The sequence below is a fragment of the Abramis brama genome, assembly GCF_963993115.1.
Source record: "Abramis brama genome assembly, chromosome: 4".
NCBI classification, from domain to species: domain Eukaryota; kingdom Metazoa; phylum Chordata; class Actinopteri; order Cypriniformes; family Leuciscidae; genus Abramis; species Abramis brama.
In genome coordinates this window covers 54789996-54816465 of record NC_139966.1, presented here as the reverse complement: position 1 = coordinate 54816465, position 26470 = coordinate 54789996, and the positions used below count along the sequence as shown (strand labels likewise).

Below are 26470 nucleotides of genomic sequence, written 5' to 3'. Positions count from 1 at the left end.
CTCTCTCTCTCTGAGCCATTAAAAAAGATGGAAAGGCAAAGATTTTAAAGTAATTAATGATATAGTTAGCTTCTAAATATTAATAGGAATGGTCTTGCATAAAATATAACATCTAAACCTCTGCGATGTGGACAGTGGGGTAATTACAAGGGAATCTGTAATTATGGCAGCCTTTCACTTCTTACCTATTTATAGGTAAGAGCTGTAATCCAAGAACCAAATGTACACTTAACCTCAGGTCTAGATGATTTTGTGTGTTTCTTTTTTTTGAGCATATGAAATTTAAATGTAATTTAGGAACCTTGCAAATATACATACCACTGCAAGTTCAGTGCTAAAACTCCTGATCTGAAAGAACAAAATATTTAAATATTTTATTATAAATAATAATTTTATTTTTTTTATAATAATTAATCATTTTGGGATCTTAAATACAAAACATAATTGACCCCCATATACTTAAAAAAAATGCACTGGCCTTTTTATAATTTTACATCATTTTTACATTGTTTTTCTTTTCTTTTCTTTTACATTGTTTTTCTTTTCAGCTGGTGTAATTGCTGATTAAAAAAACAAGCAATATTAGCCAAAAAAAATAATAATCATAGTATACTTTTCATGATCCAAGCAAATTTTGTTGGATAAAATCAAGCCCTGCCCATTACATCCCACAGAATATTTTCTAAATAACTTGAGATGTGTCTAAATGCATGTGTGAACTTACAGTTGGGTCTGCGGGGAGTATCCAGGGCTGCTGTGTCCGTTAGTGTCCAGGTGATCTAGTGTGCCGTTGAGATCTTCATGCGTGGTGCCCTGCAATAGGCCGGTCGGGCTGCCGCTCATCAGTCCATGAGGACTCGCCCCCATCATACCTGACGCGCTATTCATCAAGCCTGGATTACCCAGCAACGGCAAAGAGGTCTCCGCCAACGCAGCCTATGAGAGAAAGAGAGAGAGAGGGAATAGTTACACTCAAGCATTTTCAAGCCTTTTCAGCAGGCGGCATGTCACAGCGCACGGCTTCCAGCTCGTTCAAGATTATCTCCTCTTTTTTATTGAGTTACTTCCGAATTATTGCTGAAGAATCAGTCTCGCCGTATGATAAAAACACAAGAGAACTGCCAGGAAAAAAAAAACGACGGGAGAGTTCTGAAGTTGCAAAAACAATCTCTTCACCCTACAAGACAGGCCTCAAATGAACAGCGAACGAAGAAAGCACAAGCATCCACATGATAATGAAACCATCCAAAACTTTACCTCAAAACAGTTAAAAAAAAAGAAAAAAAAAAGACTCCTGACATTTTTGCCTCCTGCACATTAAAGTTAGATACAGTAATTAAATTTTAAAGTTTTTGCCACGAGCAGCTCGCTGGCCGACACTGCGAAGCCAAATCATTTATGACAGTTTGGATAAATATTAATGATTATGCCCTCGCATTTGCACAGGCTGCTATCAATCTGAGGCCAGGCTGGGGGAGAAGGTACCTGCCTCTACCACACGGTGTCCTTCTAGACTCTCACTGCCTGTGCCAACCTCACACACACACACACACACACACACACACACACACACACACACGTTACCTGTAAGCTGGCGTTGAGAGCCGCCCCATAACCCAGACTGGATGGCAGGTTCTTGACCAGCGTCGGGCTCCTGAACACAAATGTTGAACAATTACTATTAATCTGACTGTGACAACATCTGAAAGACATTTATACTGTGTGTGTGTGTGTGTGTGTGTGTGTGTACCCTGTTATCTTCTGAGATCTGCGCTTCTGATATTCCATTTCATCCACGGTCCACACGGCACCCTTCACGTTCTCTACCCGGACAAAACACTTGTGCAGGCTGAGGTTGTGTCGCACTGCGTTCTGTTAAACATATAAATATGGAATTAAAGTTGGATATATTTACTCCAATAGATGTCTCAGTGTGCATAATTAATCAGTGCACATTATTCTAAAGAATAAAACATTTTTTGTATATTTTTTTTTAAAGCTTTCTGTTTTCATAACCAAGACCACATAGGTGGAGAATAATACTGTAACCAATAATATCACAGCCACATTTTCAGTATCCTAAAATAAAATCATTTTATGCCCCAATATAATCTACAGCAGAAGACTAAATATGGGATATGGGATAAATATGGCAGATAAAACTAAATTATGGGACATTTTTCAGCAGTTATTTTTTATTTTTTAAGCAGAAGTAAATTATATTACAATAATTAAGAACACAGAAATACATTTATTCAGTTTTTCAAAATGACCCATAAACACTCTTTCATAATCATGAAGCATTGTAAAAATAATAATAAAATAAAGAAATACGGCAAGTCTCGTATGTCGCCATAATAGAATCTAATTAAAACATGCAGCAAAGAAGCCAAATAATAACCTTTGCTCATATTACATTTTTTCATGTTTTATTTGAGGGGTGGGTGTTTTTTGCTCTAAGAAAAGGGAGAGAGAGGAATATAAAAAAAAAAAAACCCTCATAAGCAGATCTCGCATCTGACCTGAAAATCCCAGGATTTGATTGATCTTAATGCCCATGGCTCTGAATATGATAATTTTAATATTAATGAGCAAATGAGCAGTTTTATTATGCATGCTATATAGTTATAACTAATAAGCTGGCGGGGCTGAGAGCTCGATCCCCAAGCTGAGCTGATGAGACCAAGCACAGATATTAAATCACCTTTCATTCCTTTTTAAAAATTCTCTCTGTTAATCAAATGACAAGCCCGTCACCAGCCGGCCCTGCCTGGGCCCTCACAAAAGAGCAGGGAGGATCCAAATGGAAATTCCTGCTCCGCTATTGTAGAAGGAGGGACCCGAATATGCTGAAAGCCCCTGCTTTGCCTCTTTGTTCCAGTCGGGACTAGATTAAAATATTTCGGTTGATAAGGACAGAGGCGAAGAGAGATGGAAACAGGGATGCGTTTGCGGCTACAAGGCCATAAAATGCCTAAAAACGCTCATTCAAGCGTCTCCGAACAGGCGCTCTGGCAGTAAATGAGTCGTGGCCCAGCATGCATCTGTACGGGGAGCTATTGCACACCCTTGTGGAGCTGTAATCATACACCAGCATCATTAGCAATCCAAATCCAAATTAATTCACTTTGCTAAATCTAGTGCTGGGAAATGCTTTGCATGCTGATGAGAGCCGGAGAAACCATTGAGAGGTTAAAAGAGAGGAAAAAAACAGACGTGTACTGTATCTTATCGACACGCACTGCTACCCTGTCTAAAAATAGAGGATGGTTTTTATTGTATCCTCCTTTTCTTTTTATCCCCGTCTGACAATGTATTTGTTGGGACAGAGATACAAATGAGGCCTTTTGTCCTGGGAAATAAAGCGTGTTTCCTGGATGACAGAGGCATTAGCGCTTTAGAGCCAGGCCTTAACCTCTCTCTCCATTTGTCTTGTTCTCCTTGGCTTTTTGTCTGGCCGCATGAGTTATAGTGTGTACGAAGCCTCGGCTGACATCAACAACAACAAGAAAAGGGATGTAGTGGTGTGTGTCTACAAGGCAAACAGCCATCCTTCAACGTAATTAACCAATAATATGCAGGGTGGGGAAGGAGAAAAAATGAAAAGGAGACACTGAGAAAGCAGTAATACGCCACGTCTAACAAAAGGTGCTGATGATTGAGTGGCTGGTTAGTAATTAGCGCGTCAGAGCACACACCTCCCCGTCAAGACTAGGCTATTAATTGCACCAAATTAGAAAATGATATCAGAGGCTGAATTATTCTTTCACTTGTCACAGAGTGAGCGGGCGAGCGAGAGCGAGATAAAGAGAGAATTCGCCCTTTTCAGGAGGCAGGTTAAAAAGAGGCGAAATCGCTGCTAATCGTCCCTCACAGGCCACCGTAACACGTTACCTTCCAGGTGGCGGCGTTGCGTCTGAAGTAGGCGAAGGTGCGTGTGAACCAGCTGTAGATTTCGTTGAGCGTTAGCTGCATGTCACCTGACTCCATGATAGCCTGCGATGAGATGCCATTAAGCGGTGCGTTAGAGACTGGAGTGCGTCAAGGCGCTCTCACCCAGACTTAATTCAAGCAGCAATTAATTACAATCTAATCAGGCTAAAGCTAATTTATTTCCCACTCACCTGCCTGATGAGGGTTGCATAAGTAAACGGTGGCCTGACGTCGGCGTTCTTGTAAAACTCGTAGTTTGGGGCGATCTCTGCGGAGAAAAAGAAATAAAAGAAACCGTAAGAAGCAGCAGATAAATAAAAAAATAAACCACAGTGTCGCCACCTGGGATAATTGCTAAACGCGCCTCCGCCAGGAATTCATTCAGGATTTTATCAAATTAAAACGGCAGAGGCGGAAGGAGTTGGGGGGTGGGGGGTTGGGTTGGGGGGGGGGGGCACCTCAAATCAGCATTTTACATGTCCAACTAAATACATTTTTAATTAATCTCTCTCTGGAGAAATCTTAAACATTAACACGCTCATGAAATTAGAGCCCACGTCGATATTTTGTATGTGTTTGAATAATTCATGCCTTCCCGCTGCTCCGAACACTTGCACGAGACCAGTAAATATAAACATCAAACAAGAAGATGTTTTTACATGCATCGCCTTCTTGAATATTGCATTATTTTATATTTGCCTGTAATTAAAATTCATTGAATATTGATGATTTGATTTGAGCCTGATTTGCATAAAAAGCTCACCGCAACAAACAAGCACACAAAAAAAAGCTTCTACAAACCTGAGGACAAGGGCATGGAGTATTTGTCGGTGTGGCGTCTGCGCATGGCGCCCATGCTGGGCACGTTGGCTGGACTGAGAACGTTGGGCACCTGGGGCATCTGGGAAAGGGGCGTGACTGGAGCGGTGGGCGTGGTGGGCGTCTGAGGTAAGTTGGGGGGTGAGACAGATGGGAGGTTCTTTGACATTGTGACGCTGGAAACGAGATTCAGCTGTAGAAGAGAGAGAGAGAGAGAGAGAGAGCGCACGTTTTAAACGAGTGCTGGCTCATTCCTACAGCTGTGTTTCCCCTAATAAGCATAGGAGGAAGCAGCCAATCTGCACTAATTACAGGATGAAATTGTATCATAAGAATTCTAATTAGAGCACGCTGTTAAAGATTATCTAATGATCAGGCTGTGAGTTATCCCGGCCCATCTCTATCCCATAAGAGCTCCCTGGATGCAAAGCACACACACAGTGAGGAGATCACCTGGCTCTCTGCCATAGCCTGGAACCTCGCTAGTGATCCGTCTCGCTTTCTTCCTGTCGTACCAACCAAACACAGTGGCAGGTTTTTAATCGATACGCACTTATGCGGATTTTCCTCCTCCACTTTTTTGTGTCCCAACTTCACCCGGGTGGAAAATTCCATCCTGACCTTTAGTCTCACTGGTAATTCCTTTGAATGGTAATGACATCATTACATATTCAAACCAAATTGCCTTAATTGTGAATTGGCAGGCGGAATTCCGGTGCTGTTGGAATTGAAAACGACCGCCGGTTGAACATCAACAATCGCTTGTGGCACGTGTTGATAAATACAATGAAATGTCAAGCTGGCTATTCTCAGGCGACCGTGTGGCTGCTCTATAGACAATTACAGCTCCACTTATAATGATAATGAGATAATGCCAACACAGAGAGTGGCACGCGCTATACCACTGTGAGAAAATCAATGACTCCTCTAGGGGAATGTTGTATTCTGGCTAACCACTGGAACTAAGACCTTGAAAGGAAATTAATGACAGAGACGTGATGTCTACCAGAGGGATGTCTTAGCAAAAGGGTAAACGGTTATGTTTTTGACATCACAACATCACATGCTGAGTAAATACTTGTGTCTTAAAGTCAATATGAAATTAAAAAGGACCCCATTTACTTCTCAAACGTGCTCCTGGTCTTACTGTGAACAATTTATTTGTGCACATTCTTTAAAAAATTTAAATGAATTAACGAGTGAATAAATAATAAATAAATACTGTGATTTTCCCACATTGAATATACGGTTCAATTTTAAAATACACCACAGATGTTGAAAACAAAAGCTTTTTTTTTCTCACCGTTACAAAAAAGAGCAACACTACAGTTAGCAATAATTGTGTGCATTATACAAATAAATGTAGCTTTTTAATATGAGAGACAAATAAAGTTTTTGTGCGAAATGTATTGCCATTTGTACATTTGTACCCTGTAAAATACATTGTATGATTCGTCAGGGTCCGGGTCACGGCACCAGATTTAAGGATGGTCCTTCTGAATGTCTTTCTCATTGCAGCCAAACCACAGCATCAGCCCGTAATTACACAGTACTCATCTAAAAAGGTTTTGATACACTGTCAAACACTGCTAAAAAGCACTTCATAATAAATCCTATCAGTAGTGAGTGAGCGAGCGAGCGGGGAAACTGTTCTGCATGTATATTTAAAATGTTAAGACGAGATTTTCCTTCCTTCTCCTCACCTGGTTACGGCAACAAGCGTAACATGTTTGCAGGCATACAATCCGGTGTTTGCAAAATGGAATTTATTAAAGCTTAACTGAGCAGGAGTGAATGAGAATATAGGGATCAGCCCTTTACTACTGCTGCTCATCTGAATATATATTCAAGGTTGGCTGAGAGGAAGGGAAGGGGTTGGGAAAAAAAGAGCCCCTCATTATTCAGGACTAGCAGCCTTGGTAACTTTGATTTTCAGCCATCCATGGCATGGCCAAAAGGTAACATTTAATGAAGTGCCATTCAGAGTTTAAATGGGGTCGTATAACAGTGTACCCGCACCCTGTGTTGGGCTACTGATAGCTGTTGAGCGTTTGTCGGTGCTCATTTTGTCGTGCTAATAAATTCGCACTATTAATATTTATCAAATGTGTGGGATGGTTCTCTGATGGCCCTGTGCGTACGAGGGTGTGAAAGTACCACCATATTATCTCTAACATCCCTTTTTTGCGGGGAGGATACACGTGTTCTCCTTTGTACCTGCGAAACCGATAACGCTGAAGCGCTCGCGTGAGCCCAACACTTGCACTAAAAGACAAAAAGGAGCATGCCGAAAAAAATCGCAGACCCTCGCTGATTATTTAAGAACTCGCCATTAATTGCTCATCATCAAATGCAATTAGCAGTCCTTTCATGTGCGGTTTATGTAATGTAATACTTCATTAATATTATTCATTCGTATGCGGTTGTGGATTATAGGCTGAACGTTTTTTATTAGAGTCGATTTCACCGTGCTGCTGGAGTTCTGAGAATGAAAAAAAAAAAACCTTGAATAATAAATCGACAGAGGTGAGCAGTCGATTCCTGATGGATTTACAGGATAATTATTCTGTCTTGTGATTATCTGCTTTATACGGTGGGAGGTGATGAGAAAAATTATACTGGTGAAATTAGCTATTGCTAAGCGGCGGAAACACATTAACAATGTTTTCCCTCGCAAAATATTGAATATCTAATAAATAATTCTGATAAATAATATTTATCACAGCCTACTCTCTTTTGTAAACACTTTCATTTCCAGCACAACACTCTGTCTTTTGTATTTTGATTAATGGTTAAGAACATATTTAGGTGAAAATCTGATGTTTTTTTGAGATCAGATGGGCCATTTTCAAATATTGCTCAATCTTTTTCTTCAAACACACCGCAATATCTCTGAATGTTTACAGATTACGGGTTATTTCTTTACAGATCATCTTATCACAGTTTCTATCTATCATTTCAAACTGTTTGTTTTCTGAAACAAAACGTCTTCCCCCTACTTTAAGTGTGCCTGCGGTCGCGGTGCTAAATAGCTTTTACCCGCCAATAGGTTGTTTGCCGTGCTAAAGCCATCAGAGTGTAATGGCTCTGCGTTTTTGGTTGAGATCGGGTGTATGATTTAATGCTCTCTCCTTCCTGATAGGGTCCCAAGAAAGCAGGCATTACAAATCCCATTCTCCTCTCATCCTCCAGTCGTGTTTAGAGAGCTCATTTACCATCGAGTCCTGTTTACTGTACGCGTACCAATATGCACTCACCGGTTTTGGTGATGGTTTGGGCTCTGAAGGCCTCATGTGCAAGTGTGCCATCATCGCCTGAAGACGCTCACGTTCTTTAGAAAGCTGTTAGTGGAAAGAGGGAGGAAGAGAGAGAGAGAGAGAGAAAAAAGAAAACAGACCAGTTTTAGAAATGAGTGATTTTCCCCAGACTAGCACAGTAATACATCTTGTTATCGAGCTTGTCTGCTTGTAATAAATCCTGCATACGGCCGAACAGGCTTCCGTAGGCTTGCCTCAAATAAAACAGACATAAAGCAGCAGTTCTCGAACGCTGGGTCGCAACCCAAAAAAGTCTTTTCTGATGGGGTCATGGACAGCTGCAAAACAACAATGTTAAATGCAAATAAAAATGCAATTAACCATAAACTTGAGTATAGTTCAGATAGAACAGCTTTGAGGAGAGAAAACATCACATATGTTGTTCAAAGCATCAACTGTTTTAGAGCAAATTCACTTGGAAATCGATAATATTGGTAATACTCGTCCTTTTTATGTACTTAAATTGACTATATTTCTTTAGAGCATTTTTTTTTTTTAAATCTTGGTGACGGTTAATGTTTAAAACATATTAATATGTGCAGAAATACCCAAGATGAATAAATGCGTAAAAGTATATGTTTATGTAAAAAAAACCCATTATTTTATTCAACTTTGTTGCAAAGTGTTTTCCTTTTATGTTTGATTTTAAGGACATTTTTGTTACTTTAAGATGATAAAAATAGTTTTGTACTGTGTTGGACACCTGAAGCAAAACCAGTTGAAAACCACTGAGCGCGAGAGAGAGAGAGGCAGATTAAAGCAAAGATAAGAGAACCATTCCTCGTGGTGCGCTGATGGAGAGCTGAAGGTGGTGCTCGGAGGTCACCGAAAACAAATAGCACTTCATCTTTTTGTCAATAGCAGAATTTAGGTCAGCAAAGCTCTGACAGTAACAAGATACTCAGGCCATAAATTAGAGGGTCCTGGTCGTCGACTCAAAGTCCTGTGGACACTGTTAGGGCTGGACTGGATCTAGCAGCTGCCGAAAGGTGAAGGGGTCCCGCAAACAGAGTGCCAGTCGGTCCCGCCTCCCTGCCTCCTCCCGGGTCCTCTGAGGTCCAGTTAGTGCCCCGGCGATCTGTTATCATCAATCTAACTCACGGAGAGTGACAGGGACCGGCCCGCACAGCGCACCGCCTTGAACTCCACCAGCGAGCCGGGATCCGAGCTCTGAACCGGGCCTCATTACCACTGACAGAGGACAAAAAAGGAAAAAAGCCCGGAAAAAAGCCCAGAAGGACAGAAAACAGCAGCGCTGCTGTAATTGGTCACAGTGTAAGCACGCCGGCTTTGTGGTATCAGCGAACAAGAGAACAAGTCAAGGGAGAAATCGTGATGTCCGTCTGTTATTTTACATATAAACAAGAATTATTCATCGTTCTGTTTCAAGAGCCCAACAAATAAATAGGGAGGGTTTCGCCGAGCGTAAAAACCTTTAAAGGTTGTGGGGAACGCTTGGCTTGCATTCAGATGGGCATCACGGAGGCTTAGAGGGGCCACGATCAGAGAGCAATCCACACTACAAAGGCAAGGCGGCTTTTTGCGCGAGTAAACGTCAGGGAACGGCGAGATCTACATAAAAACAAACTAAGCACGGGCCGCAAATACAGTACATAGCAAGAGAAACTGGTTATTTATTTGAAATTAACAGAAGAAAGATGGATTTTAACCCCAGCGCAACCCTTACGACGTACCCCATGGTGCACCGGAAGGTGTGAGGCAAAGGACAGAGCGTTAACTGGCGGGAGAGATGGCCGCAGCGCTGAGTAATAGCATCCCTCAATCACTGCTCTCATTATCTCGCCAGCGTGACACCTTAATAAGGTCACGCTCCAGCTACTGAAAATAGTGCCTCTCTTTAGAGGTTCCTTCAGGTGCAAAGTGTATTTAATTAACACAGTCCAGCCCAGATGCGCGCATATTAATTGGACGGGATAGAAAATAAGCACAAACCATGATTCAATTATAAAGGCCTGTGATGGTTTTCACCTTTGTTGGGATGGATTTGCTCAAGGTGTCCCTTGTGCATTTTTACAGTTTATGTGCTGCAAGTTTTTTATGGCAACAAGCTAATTAATGAAATGCACTGGAAATGTTTGGTGTTATGCTGCAAAAAAGCGGTTAAAGTTTAACAAGTGTGTGTTAAAGACAACATGAAATTCAAAATTGACATGATTTACTTTTATTAAGCCCAACATGTTGGTACTGAGCACCCACTTTTCACAATTCATTCAAGTCCTGATGACAAAATTAAGTCACTTTAAATATTTCCTGCTTTTAATACACAGCAAATGCAAAAAACAGGCTTTCCGAACACTCCCACTATCTGTCATTGGTCAGATAAACAGATAAACAGCTCAGTGTTTACAGACGCTGTTATCCAAATGACAAACAGGCAATTTATATTGTTATGAGAGCTAATAATATTTGCTAATAATATTTGCAATACACAATGCTAAGTTTCAAGTATAAGCTAGTGTTACACTTTATTTTAGTGACGTAGTTACATTGTACTTACTCAAGTAAGTCCTGAGTAATAATAATGAACTACATGTACTTACTATAGAGTTACGGTTAGGATTAATTATGCATAATTTACTGTTATTACTATAGTAAGTACATGTAGTAACGTGTAACTATATCACCTTAAAATAAAGTGTTACATAAGCTAGTATGCGAACTAGGTAAAGCTAAGCTTTGTCAGGTTTGGTCAAACGTTTGTGAAGAAATTAGCCTACAAATCTGTCAACATGTCATTCCATGTTGTCTTTAAAGTGAACTCACCTTTGTGTTGTTCCAAACCTGTATGACTTGCTTTTTTCTGCTGAGAAACAATGAAAGTCAATGGGGTCCAAACCAACGCTAAACCAAATTGACTTGTATGGATACACAACATTTTCTTTTGTGGTCCACAGAAGAAAGAAAGTCATAGGGGTTTGAATAACATAAGGGTGAGTAAAGACATTTTGGCTGAACTGTTCTTTTCAGCGTGTATGTGTTTATATTCATGGGTCTACTGTACCTGAATCTCTAGCTGTTGTACCACCTGCATCTGTACTCGGCACTGGGCGGTACTCCTGTCGTCCAGAGCGTGCTCATTGTTAAGGTGCCTGTAGGCAAACAGGAGAAACTGATGAAAAACCAACCCCACATACACACACGGGCTCAACTAATAATAAGTGGTTGCTGTTGATCAACTACCACCGTTGTTGATGAATATGATTTCTGGATTACAGGACGTCCAGCCCATTAGCTTTTAACAAACCGCCGCTGTCTAACAAGTGTGTCTCTCGCTTGTTGAAAGCCGGTGTTTAACATCACAATAGAGCGACTGTCATGCGAATGAGAGGCAGCGCTCAGAACACAACAGCTTATGAGGGATGTTGGCGTACAAAAGGCCTCGCGCAGAGGTTTTGTCTTCTACATTTATCAAGAAATAAATATAATAAATGCAATTTAACTCGAGTAACATTTAAAAAGCGCCTCCTACGGAGAGTGCATTATTCCGTCGACATATTAAATGTATCTACTCATCCTTTCATTAGAATATTACGCAGGAAAAAAAAAACCACTTCAGACTGCAAGAGCAGTCAATGGCGGTTTTCCTTGATTGGATTTTGTCTGCAGGACACAAAAGAAGCCCACCATTAAAATAGACCTTTATTCCCGGCAAACGCACAGAGGCGAAAAGGTTTTTAAAAGTGTTGTGATGTTCGGTAATGAGCCTCTATCTAAATTATCATTGGTGACAAACCCACAAAGCGCTCTTTTAGAAGACATGCTTGTGAAATGCCAATGCTGCCACTCTCTTTCCTGTAATTATAGGTTAGCTTGCAGACCCTTCAATGATCATTTACAGTACAACCTCCAGTGCATTAGTGTGAGCTTAAAATGCGCACACACACACGCACGCAAACACACACCCACCCACACTGAGCTAGTTTTAACACTACTAAGCATTTTCTCTATTCATTCTCTATTCATAGCGCGAGCTATTGTTTATGTGCAAAACGCAAAATAACAACGTATTCATAATCCTCCTCAAACACGCCAATCAAAGCAGAGGACATTTGAGAACACAATGGCCACCGCTACCTTTCAATTATGCCTGCGCCCATTTAAAATTATTTCATTCCATCACGCCCGCTTTTGCTATTGTAACCGTTTCAGGTCTAATGCTCAGATATTCTCCATTATAAATCAAGAGTGAGATAGCATTGAAAAAAAAAAATGGTGAGGATGACTGGAGAGCTGGTGCCTTTCTCCGGCCCCGTGCCTAATTGCTGTTTCAGAATGCGCATGCAAAGGGGCATTTCATTAATCATGTAATCAGGTCCCTCGCAGGGAACTAATGCTGCAAATACCCTTTTCATTTCAATGCTCATAATGCTATCTTGGGCACTTGATGTATGGTGGATGTCATAAATTACAGCTGCTTCAAAAGCCACGACTGGCTAGTTCCTCTGTCCCGACAGGTAGCTTGCTAAATAACACATCTTATCTTGCACGCCCCGTTTCTCATTAGCGACCATCTAGATCTTAATCTCGTTTCCTTGTTTCTTTTAGGAACGTGAGGTTTTCTTTTCTAATGGAAGCCCGATTCCACTTCCAAGAGTAAAAAAAATAAAGAAAGAATTGGAAAGTATAAAATATTAGGTTCTTTAAGCATTTTTTGGAGATAGAAAGTGACAGTTGTTAAAATAGTCACAATTGTGAGATATAAAAGCACAGTTATGACAAAGTCATTAGTGTGAGACATGAAGTCACAACTGTGCAATACAAGGTTACAATTGTAAAATATAATGCGAGTTGTATGAAAAAATAAATTTAGATATAAAATAGCAATTAAGAGGGAAAACAATTGGGAAAATATGAAGTGACAATTGTAAGATATAGTCACAATTATTTGAAAAAATAAATAAATTGTGATAAAGTGACAATTAACAAGAAAGAAAAAATTGTGATACGTCTATAAGCAATAAGTCGCAATTGTGAGAAATTAAATTGCAATTATATTTAACATAAATAAATTGGGAAAATATAAAGTCACAGTTGTAAGATAGTCACAATTAATAGAATAAATAAAATGTAATATATATAGTCATAATTGTGACACATAAATTACCAATTGTGAGATATAAAGTTAAATTAAATTTTAGTAGCCAGCAGAAAAACATATGGTACAACAGAGTCTTTTGCAAGTGCTAACGTTAGCGAGAGCCAGTTAACGTTGGTGATTACATCCAGATTACTGCATGGCTATGAAATATTCAGGCTGTAGGTGTTTGACTATGCATTGATAAAAGCAGGGGGCTGGAGGGGGGTGAGATGCAGTCACCAATATCTCTTAATGAGCCTGTGGCGCTGGGTTTAGTTCAAACAGAGAGGTGAGAGGAGAATGAGACGGGCCGCCCGCTCGCTCTGAGCAAACATCTCTGGAGCCGTCTGTAATTTATGGGTCACTTTATAGGCATATTGATTTTTGTTTTGAGATGGGGAATGAGGGCTCTGATGGTCTAAGAAACAGATGGACAGGTACGCAACAGACTGAAAAGTGCATTTGAAAACCACAGATGGAATGAAATCAGTTGAGTTAAAGCTAGCTGCAAAATATATGCTTTAAATCTCACGTTTGCCCTTTCCAGTCAATGCGGACCAATCAAATCATTATGCTAATTTCAAAGGACTCATCTCCCTCAACCGGACATGGACTTGATTAATCAAACCAGGGACTTCCCTGTTGGCTTTCATGAGCTCCCAGTTTAAGACGCTGCAGTTTAAGTGGTGGAAGCTCGACAGGTTGCTTCACCAGTGTTAAATGTTAGGTAGGTGAAAAAGAAAGATACATTTTCTGATAAAAGCCCGATTAAGACAGGCAAGGAGATGAGATACACAAGCCCTTATTGCATCAACATTGGAAAGACGCTACTGCAAATGCTAGCATGCGATGACAGCGTGTCAATCTTTATTACAGGCCAGCAGGTATGTCTGTATTTTTCTCTCCACACTCATCCTGACTCTTCTCAAGCATGTGAGAGGAAATCAATAAGAGAACTAGGGCGGCAATCTGGAGCTTAAACAATAACAAAATCGCCTGCGTGGCAGAACAACATTAGAACGCTATGAATTCATTAGCCCCCTCTTTTAGCTGCACATAACCCCCAAATAAGTTGCCCCGAATCAGACCCGCAAGACGTGTGCTTTGTTGCATTAATACACACGTCTCAAGGTGTACCCGCTCGCATGCATGCTCACGTGCGTCTATTTGAACTTCAGAGCTAATATAATGTGCCAGGCACCTCTTGGCTACCCCTCTCCAGGTGCGCGGCGCATGAAAGAGTGCAGAGCTGCGCTTAAATGCTGATCTTGACAACTTTCTCAGCAACACAACAAAGATTACAAAACCGTGGCTGGTTTCTTCTCCGCGAGCTACAAGCTCACGCAGGCTGGGTGAATCCCTCCGCCCTCTGCTTCCCCATCAAAGGTGCCATTTGAATCTGACACCTATTTTATGTAAACCATTTTAAGCGTGTGTACCTGGATGATACGCAGCAGTGACTGGCATCTCCGAACGACATTAAAAGCTTCTTTTTGACACCGACAATCGCTCCTCCAAGGCACAGCGCCACCCGGCATCTCGCCGGCTCAGATCACACTGTCTTTTGTTGGAGTGTTTTCATGTACGAGTTACAGTACGGGCGTCTCCGGCTCCGGGAGCGAACGAGGGTGTCTCGCCCCCATTTCGACAAAGATTTGGAGGCTGATTGCTGTAATGGCGTCCTACCGCAAAGCTTGTCAGACACAGAGCAGTTTTATTAAGTTCTCTTCAACCATTGATTTGCACACAGCGGTGAGCTGAAATTGGCGGGAAAAGATCACATGATCTCTGATGCATGCTATGCTGCAATGAACGTGATTAAACGAGTGTCAATGGGGTAGACGGGAAGAGTTAACCCTGTACTTTGAGGTAAATATGTTCTTCTGGTTGACAGTCATAACTAACTAGTTGAATGGTTCATTTTAAAACGCACTCAAAGACGTTAAATTGTTTGATGCGGGCTCTTTAGATTGCATCTGGGGCGTTTGTAAAAGAAGAGAACGATGTCGCCACTCTCAAAAGCCGTTTACAAGAATTGACGTGGACATTTACACCCTCCAAACGCACCAGATTATTATTTCACAGTTAATTACGGATCTAATTAGAATATTCAAATGAACCTTTTTCTCCATTCTTTGATGGCAAGGCTCTTTCCTCGGAGTGGCAACGTGATAACCTGCAATCTCCAGCACTGCAAACACCTTCTCCTTTGATGTCCCCCCACTCACGTCCCGGCAACAAAGCCGACCAATTACAAATGAGCTAATTAACTAAATTGTTGATGGAGCATGAAGAGTTCATTTCACTCCGTTAGCCACGCCATGACAACACTGCACGGCTATGCGGGTTGCCATTAGCTTCTGCCACTCGCCTCCAACCCATCATCCACTCACAAAGCCTTGGAGACGCACGGTCATTCTGAGCACCACCTCTGAGAGGCTGACAGGTGTACTGAAGAAATCTGTTGGGAGATTCGCTATCCGTTTTGTGGATTGACAGCTCAGTGTGAGCTAAACTGTGAAAACTTTTGAGATTGAATAATTCGATTTTGTTAATGGAGAGATCAAATAAGCATCAAACTGTTTCTATATAGAGACAAACTACTGCTTTAGTCCAACTGAGTGTGCATATAATTGAACTTATTCTCTCTTGATGGTCACTTACTTCAAAAACTGTCCAAAGTCATCACAAATACTTTCACATCCTGGCCACTTGCACACTCCATGACCATAGAGGGAGTGCGACGCTCCAGTCTCTTCATGCAGTGAACTGAAAGAGAAATAATGAGCATTAAAAATTAAGAAAAAAAACATGGTGGCTGCAACTTGCCACCTGTTAGGATGATATGACCTAAAATGGGGTTAAAACGGCCCAATTTAGTGCACTTCTCTGGCATGAAAGGTGAATGTGGACTTGATGCTCAGAAAAGCTGGAAAAACACACGGTCTCTCTCGTCATTAGGCTACCTTTTGATTATTGATCCAGAGTATTACTGAGGAGACACGGGTGTGTTAAAAAAAACATGGCCCGGCCAAGTAAAATCACCCATCAACATTTTTTTCCACATACTTTCACCTTGTAAAGCCATTACGGACAACTTGTGAAAATATCGGAAAAAAACAGCAGCTGTGCTTTAATTTTCACCAGGAGATTAATTTGTGGCGGAACTGGCGTTTTTAAGGACACAACCTGTTGTGAAAAGACATTGCGGTAAGTTACGACCACCGGTTCTAATGGTGCTGAGGGGCTAATGTGCGAAAGTGAGGCTAAGCAGACCAGTACGCTGTGTTTGTGTGCGGCACACGCTCACACACACAAACCTCACCGGCTGTTTTACCTTGCCGTTATCGATCCAGCACATCTTAGAAAGCAGCTGGCTCTGACAACAAAACACACTCTGTGATTACGGACGACCGTGGACCCGAGAGACTCCGCCAACACACAAGAAAAGAGGGTAACCTATTTCTTAAATTATTTCCCTGTCTCTCTATTGCTCTGTTTTTTCCTTTTTCTTCTCTGCCTCTAAAGATATCTCTCTCAAGAAAGAGCTTTCTTTGAAGACGCTACATACTTGAAACCAATTACACAACACATCCACCCCCCAGTGAAGTCAACGGCTGTTGCTATGTACTAACATATGGCCGCTACAGACTGAATAATACATAGAGAAATATGCGAATCTGTTTTACAGCAGACGCAGAGCATATAAAAGGGTCGTTGTGCGTATAAACGCTCAGGAAATGCCAACCCGACATAGTGTATTCTATTTACATGACAAGCTGTGCCGGCAAAGCAATTTCAAAAGAAAAGCGAGGTATTAAATACTTAATGTACAGTGAGGTGAGCTGTGTGTTCCTGTCACTGAAAGTTGCACCTCCATGCGTTTGATATACCGGAAGGCACTGCGTTCAATAGTGCGCTGTCTCAAGGGAGGTTTCGTCTTATTTCAACTGTTATCCAGACATTAATAAACTATTGATGAGCAAACAAACAAAAACACACAGCCCTCTCCCAGCAGGAATGAGCATTTTCCTTTTGCAAATGGTGACAAACACATCAACTGTTCTTCTGTTTTTTTGTGTCGCACATGAAAAGTAGATTAAATGGCTGTTTGGTTTGTGTTTGTTAATGCATCTTTGTGTTCATGTGTACACGAGACCCTTTATCAGGGGGTTTGTGATCACATATGTCTGAAAAGCGATTTAGAGTTTGCGTCAAGTGAAACGAAGAAGACGCTTTTATCCATGGTAACTTTACATAGCCAATCCAGCTGGATCTCAGGGGCCCAATGGTGATCAGGTAAGTGGAAGAATAAACCAGCTTTAGCATGTGTGCGTGTTCAGGTACCTCTCTCTCCGGTTGTTGAGGGCTGGGGACTGGCCGTTGGAGATGCCATGATGGGTGATGGGCGGAGATGCTTTGGGGTTGCTGGTGGAGGTAGTGGACGAGTTGTTGGTGGTGCTCAAGTCCAAGCCGCTGTGTTTTAGCCCATTGTCCTCCATGGCGTGGCTATTGGTGACGTCTTTCCAAAGTTGCTGGAGTTCGGCGGGGCTCAGACCAGCTGCAAGAGAACCACAAACAGCTTTAGAGAAACAATAATTCACAAAACTCTCATTATGAGCTACCGTCTGCCCTTTTCTAACAAGGTAGGTAAACCTGTTCTGCTCTGCTGCGAAACCTGGGCATCGCACTTAAGCATCTGGAGGTAAACCGGTGCAAGATCGACTTGGACGCTCATCCCTCGCTTCGTTTCCGTGGTATCCGAAAGTACAAAGCAACCAGGAACTCATCTGCACATGATTATGCATTCATAAACGAGCCTCTGTGTGCAGAATCAAATCATCATATAATCCCTTGGATGATAAAATGACTATTCCGCTCTTTGTCGCCCCGACTATACTCCAATTAAGAGCCATTTTCAAACTATTGTCATCCAGCGCCATTTCGATAAACACAGTATAGCACCAGGTGTTTGTTCCAGGAAAAAAGCAAATGGCAACAGCTCGTCTTCCTCACAGCTCTGAGCTCGCACTGCGAGTCCGTAAACAACAACAACAGGCAAGGAGGGGAGGGTGAGTGAGAGAGAGAGAGAGAGAGAGGGAGAGAGGGGGGAGATAGGAAAACAACAAGAACACAGACACAGGCAAGAGAGAAAGAGAACTAGAAAAAAAACTGAAATGGCAAGGAAACTGCAGCAGAAAAAAAAGGAGTTTAAAAGAGGACGCAGCCACACACGCAAACTCTCATATGGTCACGTGAGGACATTACCTGGCGGCAGAGTCTGTCCGGGGAGGGTGGGCTGTCCTGGGCCAGGGGGCAGAGAGAGGAGGCCCTGCCTCTGCATGTTGAGCAGGTGCTGCTGCTGCTGCAGTTGCTGCATTTGCAAGAGCTGCTGCTGAAAGACCAGCTGCTGTGCTGCCAACTGCTGCTGTTGCTGCTGTTGCTATAGTGAAACAAAGAGAGAGAGAGAGAGTGAGCATACACACGCAAAACACTAGTCACACACATGGACGAGAAAGTGCGTTTGGTAATGCATGTGGCCCAAGTGAAACCTTGCCGTCTCGTTCTCTTCGCCTTGTGTGCTAAGAACTGTGTCTGAGATGTGGGTGGGGGGTGGAGCCCCCTCCTTTCGCCATTGATAGTTAATTGTCTTGCATTTCTAATGGTCCATTACAGCTTATGGGGCCACAGGGAGGGGGTGACGGAGGGAGGGAGGCTGAGAGAGATTTACAGCACCCACCCCCTCCATCCCCTCCAAACCCTGTTTACCGCCAGTCGAGCCCTCTTGCATAAGCTGGCGAAGACAACAACAAAAACAACAACAACAACAGCAGCAGCAGCGGTGGAGGCAAACCACAGAAAAACAATGCAGCGCTTCAGTGATCAAAGCACAGCAACTACGCTTGAAATCTTTTCACGGACAAAAATAAACCTGTTAAATCACATAAACAGGATTAGCAAAACTAAATTCACATAATTCACAGCGAACAAAACATCTATGTAATGAAACACTTTTTGTGTAAAATGTTCATAAAGACATAAATTGCCCCAACCTGATAATCCCATTACATGTTAAATAAAACCCATAACAAAGCATTTAACTGAGTGAAATTAAACTGAAAATAACAGTATTTATTACATTTTCGTATATTGGATCTTTTTCATGAAACACCAACCATACAAATGTCTGTGTAAATGGTTTGTAGAACAATTTTCACGTAAACTGTCACATAATTTGGACAGAAATAAACTTGCAAAATAGATTTATAATAGTGTTGCAAAAAAAGTAACAAAATATGTATTAAACTGAGTGAAATGAAATAAAATAATTTGCAAAAAGCAATCGCTTATAACAAACACCATTTTGGCCTCCTTCATTAAAATATCATTCTTACGTAAATTGTTGCAGATATAGTTTACACTTTTATACAGAAATTCATTCAGCACGTTTCATGAAACAGGCCCAACATCAAATTTTGTTGTACTAGTTCGTAACACCATTTTTACGTAAATTCTCATATATGCAAATTCATTCTGTTAGTGAATCATGAATGAGGCTCAAAGTTTGTATAATTTTGTATGTGATACGATGTCTGCGACAAGACACCGTTCTTTAGTCTTAGCTTTTTGGAAATGTAAAGTGGTGTAGTAGTTGCATTTCCATGTCGTACAGACTCAGTTTATTAGCTGTTTTTAAGGAGGTCTGGCTTAAAAATGACTGAAGTTTGCTTCTGTGGACAAAGTCTCCAGAGGTCCATTAGCAAACTGAGAGCTAGTTTCTGCTGAGACCCTGTTAGCTTGAGCTCTCTCTCTCCCGTCCCCTTTCCCTTTCCTCTTCTCCTGTCAGAATACATTACGGCCTACTCAGTGACAAGAAAGCAAAGACCCCCATTACAGGAGAAAAGTTAAACTTCCAATTTTTGCTTGGAATTACACTAGCGGTAGGACTGAGCAGACTCCAGAGGAAGACCTTCAGTCAAGAACGGTGAGGAAGACCTCACTCTCTTAGTTTAGGGATGAGAGAGCGAGAGAAAGAGAGGCAAAACTTGTGATGCGCTCACTGGAAAACAGACTGCATAATGGAGTGAGCCATGCGGATTGGCCCCGCTGTCTCGTGAGAAATAAGGGAGCAATTTCTATTCCATATTTGATGGCTGGGGCCTGAAAAAAATCTATTCGCAAATCCAAACAGAAACAAAGCCTCCGGGAGGTCAGTCCTGCTTTCTGTAGGCCCTGCATAATGGCTTGCTTGAAGACAGACAATGGTATAAGGTGCTAGTTGAAGAGACTGCTGGGGGCGGGGGACGTTTCCCGTCCACGATACCTAGCTGATCAATTTAACTGCTTCCACACGTTTTGTTTGGATAGCCGCCCCCCACCCCCCCTCAGACGCGCCTCGCTTTTTGATGCCTGCGTGTCAGCAACCTTCTCTCTCAGTCTCCTTCTTGTCTGTCTGTCAGACGGATCCACAGTCTGACTGCCAGTTTGATTTATGAGCTCGCTGCGGTCCAACTTTTCTGCTCGTCGGCCCAAACTCGCCACGGTGGTTCATTAACGAACAAACCCTGTGTGGTACGCAAAAACCACGAACTCTGAATTGCAGTCAAGGACAGAGTTGAGATCACCTGACAACGTTGTCTGCCTAATTTGAGCGCTTCATTCGGTAGCATGCAGAAGAAGTTTCGTCTGTGGTAAAAGAGCGTTCTCTCTTGTAACGACAGCACAGACTGATTTACTCGTGGTTGACGAACGTGGAGGAAACCTTTACTTTGTGTGTGCGATTTGTACCTCTTTCACTTGTTTGCCAGGGTGCTGTTGCTGCAAAAGCTGTAGATGGAGTTGTTCCTGTTGTTTCTTATAAAACTCCTGCAGGTGTTGCTGTGGAAAGACATAGATCATCATAATGTGTGGAAAGAAACAAACTGTACAAAAGAACATATGCTTACACCAAATGTGCTAACCGCTAAGCTACATTTATGACCAAAACCATTTGCAGTATATGGATTAAAAATATTTCATGCTTATTGCCTTTTGCCCAAGAAGGTCGTCATAAGAATGCTTGCACTAACTGCTTGGAACAAATGCGGTTAGTGTAAATGTTTATATAGCAAATGCGCCAAACCCTAGGCTAAAGTTGTGACAAAAGAAACTGTATCTATTTATCAATTTATTTCCCATTTCCATAAAGTTTATCACAAGAGTGCTTGCAATAACTGCTATACACAGAGCTAACCGCAAGGCTACATCTGTGACAAAACAAAGCAGCTGTTGTATATGGCTTGAATATATATCTCTTACTTATTTCCCTTTTCCCACATAAGTGTGGCCATACCTCAAAGCAGAGCTACAACAGAACAAACAGATTCGTAGCCAACTCCAGGCTCCTGAGGCTGCACAACATGCCTGGATGTGCTTCTGCACGTCACATCATAAATAACGTCTCTCTCTGGTCGAGACAAAGAGACCAGCACTTCCCCTCATCATGGATCTCCATACGGACTTTTATGCGGCTGCACATTACCGCTAGAGGAACAATTAATCTTACTGCCTATATATTTTTTTCCTCTCTGATGCCTTGACAGGCAGTGAAATTCTAAAATGAATGTGAAGCACTCAAAGGAGAGGATTCATCATTGTGAATTAATGCATTTAGCACACTTCTCCTCTTCTTCTCAGAGTGCTGTCCTCATCGTCAGAACACAGGAGCCGAGCTCTCCCATCTCGTTCAGCGGGAGACGTCTTCAGTACACTTGTCACCGTTTATACAGACCTAATTATAATCAAGGCTAACTGAGTTAATGGAGATGTTTTTAATGAAGAGCTCACTCTAAGAGATTTTAAAATCACTTCTGAAGATATAATCTTGTCAGAGATGTGGCGTAGTTGTTAGCTCGCATGCTACGACACAAAATGGCGCTCATGCGGACAATACAATTGGTTTTTTTTTATAAACTCCCCTTTTTCCTCATTATTTCATGTCCTCAACTGTACTTCCATTGCTTAAAAGTGGTTTGCTGGTCTTAGCTGGTTAAAGATAGTCTCTCAGCCAGGCCAAGCTGGTTTTTAGCTAGTTTGGCTGAGCTTGTCTATAACCAGCCTTGTAAGGCAGGGGAAACAGCTAAGACTAGCAAACAGCTTAGGCTGGTTTAAGTTGTTTTTCAGCAGGGATCGCTGCTGATTTAAGTCACAAAAAGACCCTTGGTAGATACTTAGAGAGACATTCAAGGCAGAGATAGAGTTCAAATGTCTACTGTAACTACTTTACATAACATGTTGACAGTAACAAACTCGCTCAGCAAGACTGTCTTCAAACTGCTGCTTCATTATGGTAAAGTAAAAACCTGTAGAAGAAGACTGTAAAAGAGCATGCTAGTTTACTCTAATGCTCATTATAGTAGCCAGTGCCACTACAATAAAAATGCAATACGTCTTGCAATGCTAATTATGCTCTGACACATTAAGAAACCAAACAACACGTGAAATCATGCTTGTGTTGTTCAAAGCATTCAAGTTCACATACGGCTAACTCTATTTGACTAGCTTGTTTCTGTGCTTCATTTGTCCCCAAAAGACGTCCCAGCTGAAAACAACTAATTGCACGCTGGTCCATATTTGTTTCTCTGATCTAACTATGTCAAGGACAGATGAGAGCAAGAGAGGATCTGTATGCTACCATTTCAAAACATGAGTGCGTATGGGACAGTGAGTGAGAGGGTGTTTATGTGTGTTCACCTGCTGAAGCATGACTGCCTGTTGTTGTTGTAGGAGGGCTTGGAGCTGCTGGGGGGACAGGACCTGCTGTTGAAGGATCTGCTGCATCTGTTGGGGTGTGATCACCTGTGGACTCATCATTGCCACAGATACTGGCACCTGAGAGAGAGAGAGAGACAGAGACATAGAGAATGTCACATTAACCACATAAAAACTCTTCAACTGTATAGTCAAGAGCTTCTTCTCGAACTCTCTGGAAATGGTGCGAGTGCAGTATATGTAATCATTTGGCAGATGCATGTGTACTTTCTTACTCTGTCAGCTACTCCCAGTGGGAAAAGCACTGTGCTTTAAATAGAGGAGGACCTTAATTAGCTGAACCCTTCAACTCCCTCAGGCGAGTTCTAGTGCTACAACACACAAGGCAAGCAGAAAGACACACATCCAGAGCCGACTGTGGGTCGTAAGCGGACACATGGCCTGTTGAGGAGTAACTAAGCTAAGTAGCATGAATTCAGCCTGCCGTGGGTTTGAAGCTTTGAAAAGTCTGCAAGAAACTCCTGATTGAAGCTGAGCCGCTGTGAAGTATTCTGTTTTACAGAGGTGAGGGGAATTACCAGTTGCCTCTCGCTGCGCATTGAAGTTTCCAAGTTGCATGCTTGGAAGAAAGCAGCCAGAGGCACAAGTCTTCCACGAGATGTCATTTTTAAAAATTCATGTCATTTTTTAAATGATAAGAATCATTAAAATGCCAGCTGTCAAACTGAGTGAGAGAACTTTTTGGGCTAAAAAACAAAACAAAGAAAATATTTTCGCAACCCAGCATTGAAATAAAGCGAGCAGGTTTTCTGGAAACACGTAACATTTACATTAATGTGACTCATTTCTGCACTTGTATCTAAAACTGAACAATGAACAGAATAAAAAATAATTGCCATACAAATGCTTTTTAAGAACAATTTTCCCCTCCTTTTTTTCTTCCCTGGACACTGCGCCTGTTTACAACTGACTCTACAGGGCATTCTTTGTATATTATGAAGCATGCTGCGTGTTGCATCGTCCAACAGAGCAGCTTCGACAGATGCTGTCTATCATCAAGACAGCCGAGCCTTCGGGCGTCATGACAGGTAAACATCTCTATTGTTGTGGTTTTTGAGCTTGAGAAAAAGATGTGAGGCTCCATTAGACGCTGTGAGGAGTCCGAGCTGCTCCTCGCGCTTGCTAATCAAGGCCGCTTGATTGCTTTCCGTACGTCTGAGCTCTCAGGGCCTTGACACGTCCTTGTTTTAGTCTCCTGGCTCGGCCCAGCTCAGGTTCCCCTCTTTGATTAGCAGAGACATTTGCATGGTCACTACACATTTTTCATTTTAGAAGTCATTATGCATTAGCGCTCCTGAGCGCCGAGCTTGACTAATCCTGATGAACTGAGTAGCGGAGCTGAAGGTCACACTCCATCCCCACTCATATTCATATTCAAACAAATCCAAGCACCATTCTTCATTAGACTGGCCCCAAAACTCAATGAGCACCACCACGGAGGGAAGCGCACACACAAATACACTTTCTTTCTTTCTGTCTGTCTCTCTTTGGGGAGAAAAGGTGTGACGAGTGAGAAGGTGGCGGAAGAAAAAAAAAAAACAAAGGAACAGAGCAACAAAGTCACAAATTAAACAGCTGCATGTAATTATGCAAATGTATGCTTACACCTTCAATGTTATTAAACCTTAAGACACATTTGTGATGTGTAATTACCCCCAGGTTCAGCCAGGGTTCTGCGCCGGCCTAAATGACAATATAAAGACCAAAGCATGAAAATACAAGAAGAGATGTTCTCATTACACCCATTATTTGTATATTTAAATGAGCTTTGGACTGAATAACCAACGATCACCTCATTTGCACCGCAGTGCTGTGAATACAATAAACATGTAAATTTCAGAACAATTCACTACGTTTATTTATCGACTACAGCTGACTGTGTAATCCGAAGTTGCATTTTAGCCTCGAACATGCCGAAGAGTGGCTCGAAATGACAAATGCGGCGAGAAATAAAATGAAATCGGGATATGGCCCTCAGCCTCTCATTAGCTTTTTAGCAGATCGACAGATGATACACATCTTCATTTCATTGCTTTTCCAAACAAAAAAGACGAGACAAAGTTGAAGTTTCGGCCCACTCACTTCCGAGTCGCGCACAATGCTAATTCCAGCATTTAACGCTGGCGTTTTCTGCATGATATATCAGAGCTTGAAAGATGAAAGCAGATAAGTAATTGCTCTCCTGGTTCTTATTCTTCACTGACAACCCATAAATTTAATTTTACACACACGTTCATTTACATTTTCGAGTATATGACATGATAATTGGCGGAATATAACACCTCCATTCCGTGGGATACTGCGGGGGGTGATGATTGACAAGCCGGGTGAATTGAAAGGAACAGAGGCTGAATTGCTTCTCCCAGAAATGATTTCACCAAGACGGGGCATAATTAATGAGCGTTTGCCAAAGGGTCGAGCCGTAAACAGTCGCAGACAATGGGTCTTTTCCCTTGCAGGATGCCAGATGAAGAATATGACTGCTAGAGGCAATGATGCAACCCAACGAGTGCTAGAAAACTTCACAAATAATGGTATTCTTCACAAATCAAAGCATCAACTTCAATCATCTGCACTTGAAGCACTCGTGCTGTGAGAACATTTACTTAAAGACCAACAACTGATCTCTTTTTCTCATTCTCGTTTTTTAACAACAAGCACGTCCAAAAATGACGATCCGTGAAGCTTTGATTTCTATTGGAAAACTACAAATAAAATGTGATCTCCATTGACCTGCACTTTAGATCCACGAAGCCGCACCTGAGAGAGAGTAGAACAAATAGCTTTAAATTGGTCAGTGATGAGAAAACATCAGTAGCCCTCCTGAAGAACGAGGAGATCATTACAGTGCTCTCGCTATGCTGAAACGGGTCTCGACATGAGAAAGGTCAACTCCACATCATAAGAACGAAGAAACGCAAGACTTGCGCCTTCCTGCATTACCTAAAAAGACATCAAATGTCCCATTGGTGTATTACAAAATAACATATGAGAAAACGTTGTTAAATAACCATAATTAATATAAGAGCAAACTAGCTAAAACACCTAGTGAAAAGTCATTGGATTCTCTATATATGCAGTATTCATTGGCTCGATAAGGGAAGTTTCCAGATCAGAAGTGTGCAGACACATCTGAATGTGCAGAACCACTTGCCAGAGATACTGTTCAGATACATAAAATGAGAATTTGGGGCGTGTGATGGCAATTACTTTATCAGAAAGCGAAAACATGTTAATTAAATGGGTGAGAGTTTGGAAAAACAGATTCTTATGCTCACTGTCCTAGTAATTAATCTCATGGACTAGGGCTTTTCCTGAACTTTGTAAAGGATCCTGACCTTTCCACTTTGGTAAAGAGAGCATTGTTAATTCAGTCAATAATTTATAGCTCCGCAGTAAAGGGCTTTTTGATAGAGTTGTTTTACTAGGGGACCAAATACACACACTCATGGATTCAAGAGCCATTGACAACATAAACAAACACAGTTGCACT

General features: G+C 41.8%; 1 protein-coding gene across 11 annotated transcripts in view; it reads right to left on the bottom strand.

The window, feature by feature from the left end:
- foxp2 (forkhead box P2) overlaps positions 1-26470 on the bottom strand; it is a 102589-nt gene that overhangs the window by 4953 nt on the left and 71166 nt on the right. For 7 of the 11 annotated variants that reach the window (XM_084111424.1, XM_084111430.1, XM_084111426.1 and 4 more), the window contains 14 exons: positions 22900-23037; positions 20956-21045; positions 18436-18610; positions 17515-17728; positions 15832-15936; positions 11092-11179; positions 8010-8093; positions 4735-4945; positions 4125-4201; positions 3895-3996; positions 1751-1872; positions 1585-1654; positions 725-936; positions 319-348 (listed from right to left, as the gene is read on the bottom strand). In XM_084111424.1, the coding sequence (XP_083967550.1) occupies positions 319-348; positions 725-936; positions 1585-1654; positions 1751-1872; positions 3895-3996; positions 4125-4201; positions 4735-4945; positions 8010-8093; positions 11092-11179; positions 15832-15936; positions 17515-17728; positions 18436-18610; positions 20956-21045; positions 22900-23037 (1718 nt within the window). The remainder of the gene's footprint in view (positions 1-318; positions 349-724; positions 937-1584; positions 1655-1750; positions 1873-3894; positions 3997-4124; positions 4202-4734; positions 4946-8009; positions 8094-11091; positions 11180-15831; positions 15937-17514; positions 17729-18435; positions 18611-20955; positions 21046-22899; positions 23038-26470) is intronic. The other 4 variants (XM_084111422.1, XM_084111428.1, XM_084111429.1 and 1 more) reach the window with 1 other exon arrangement.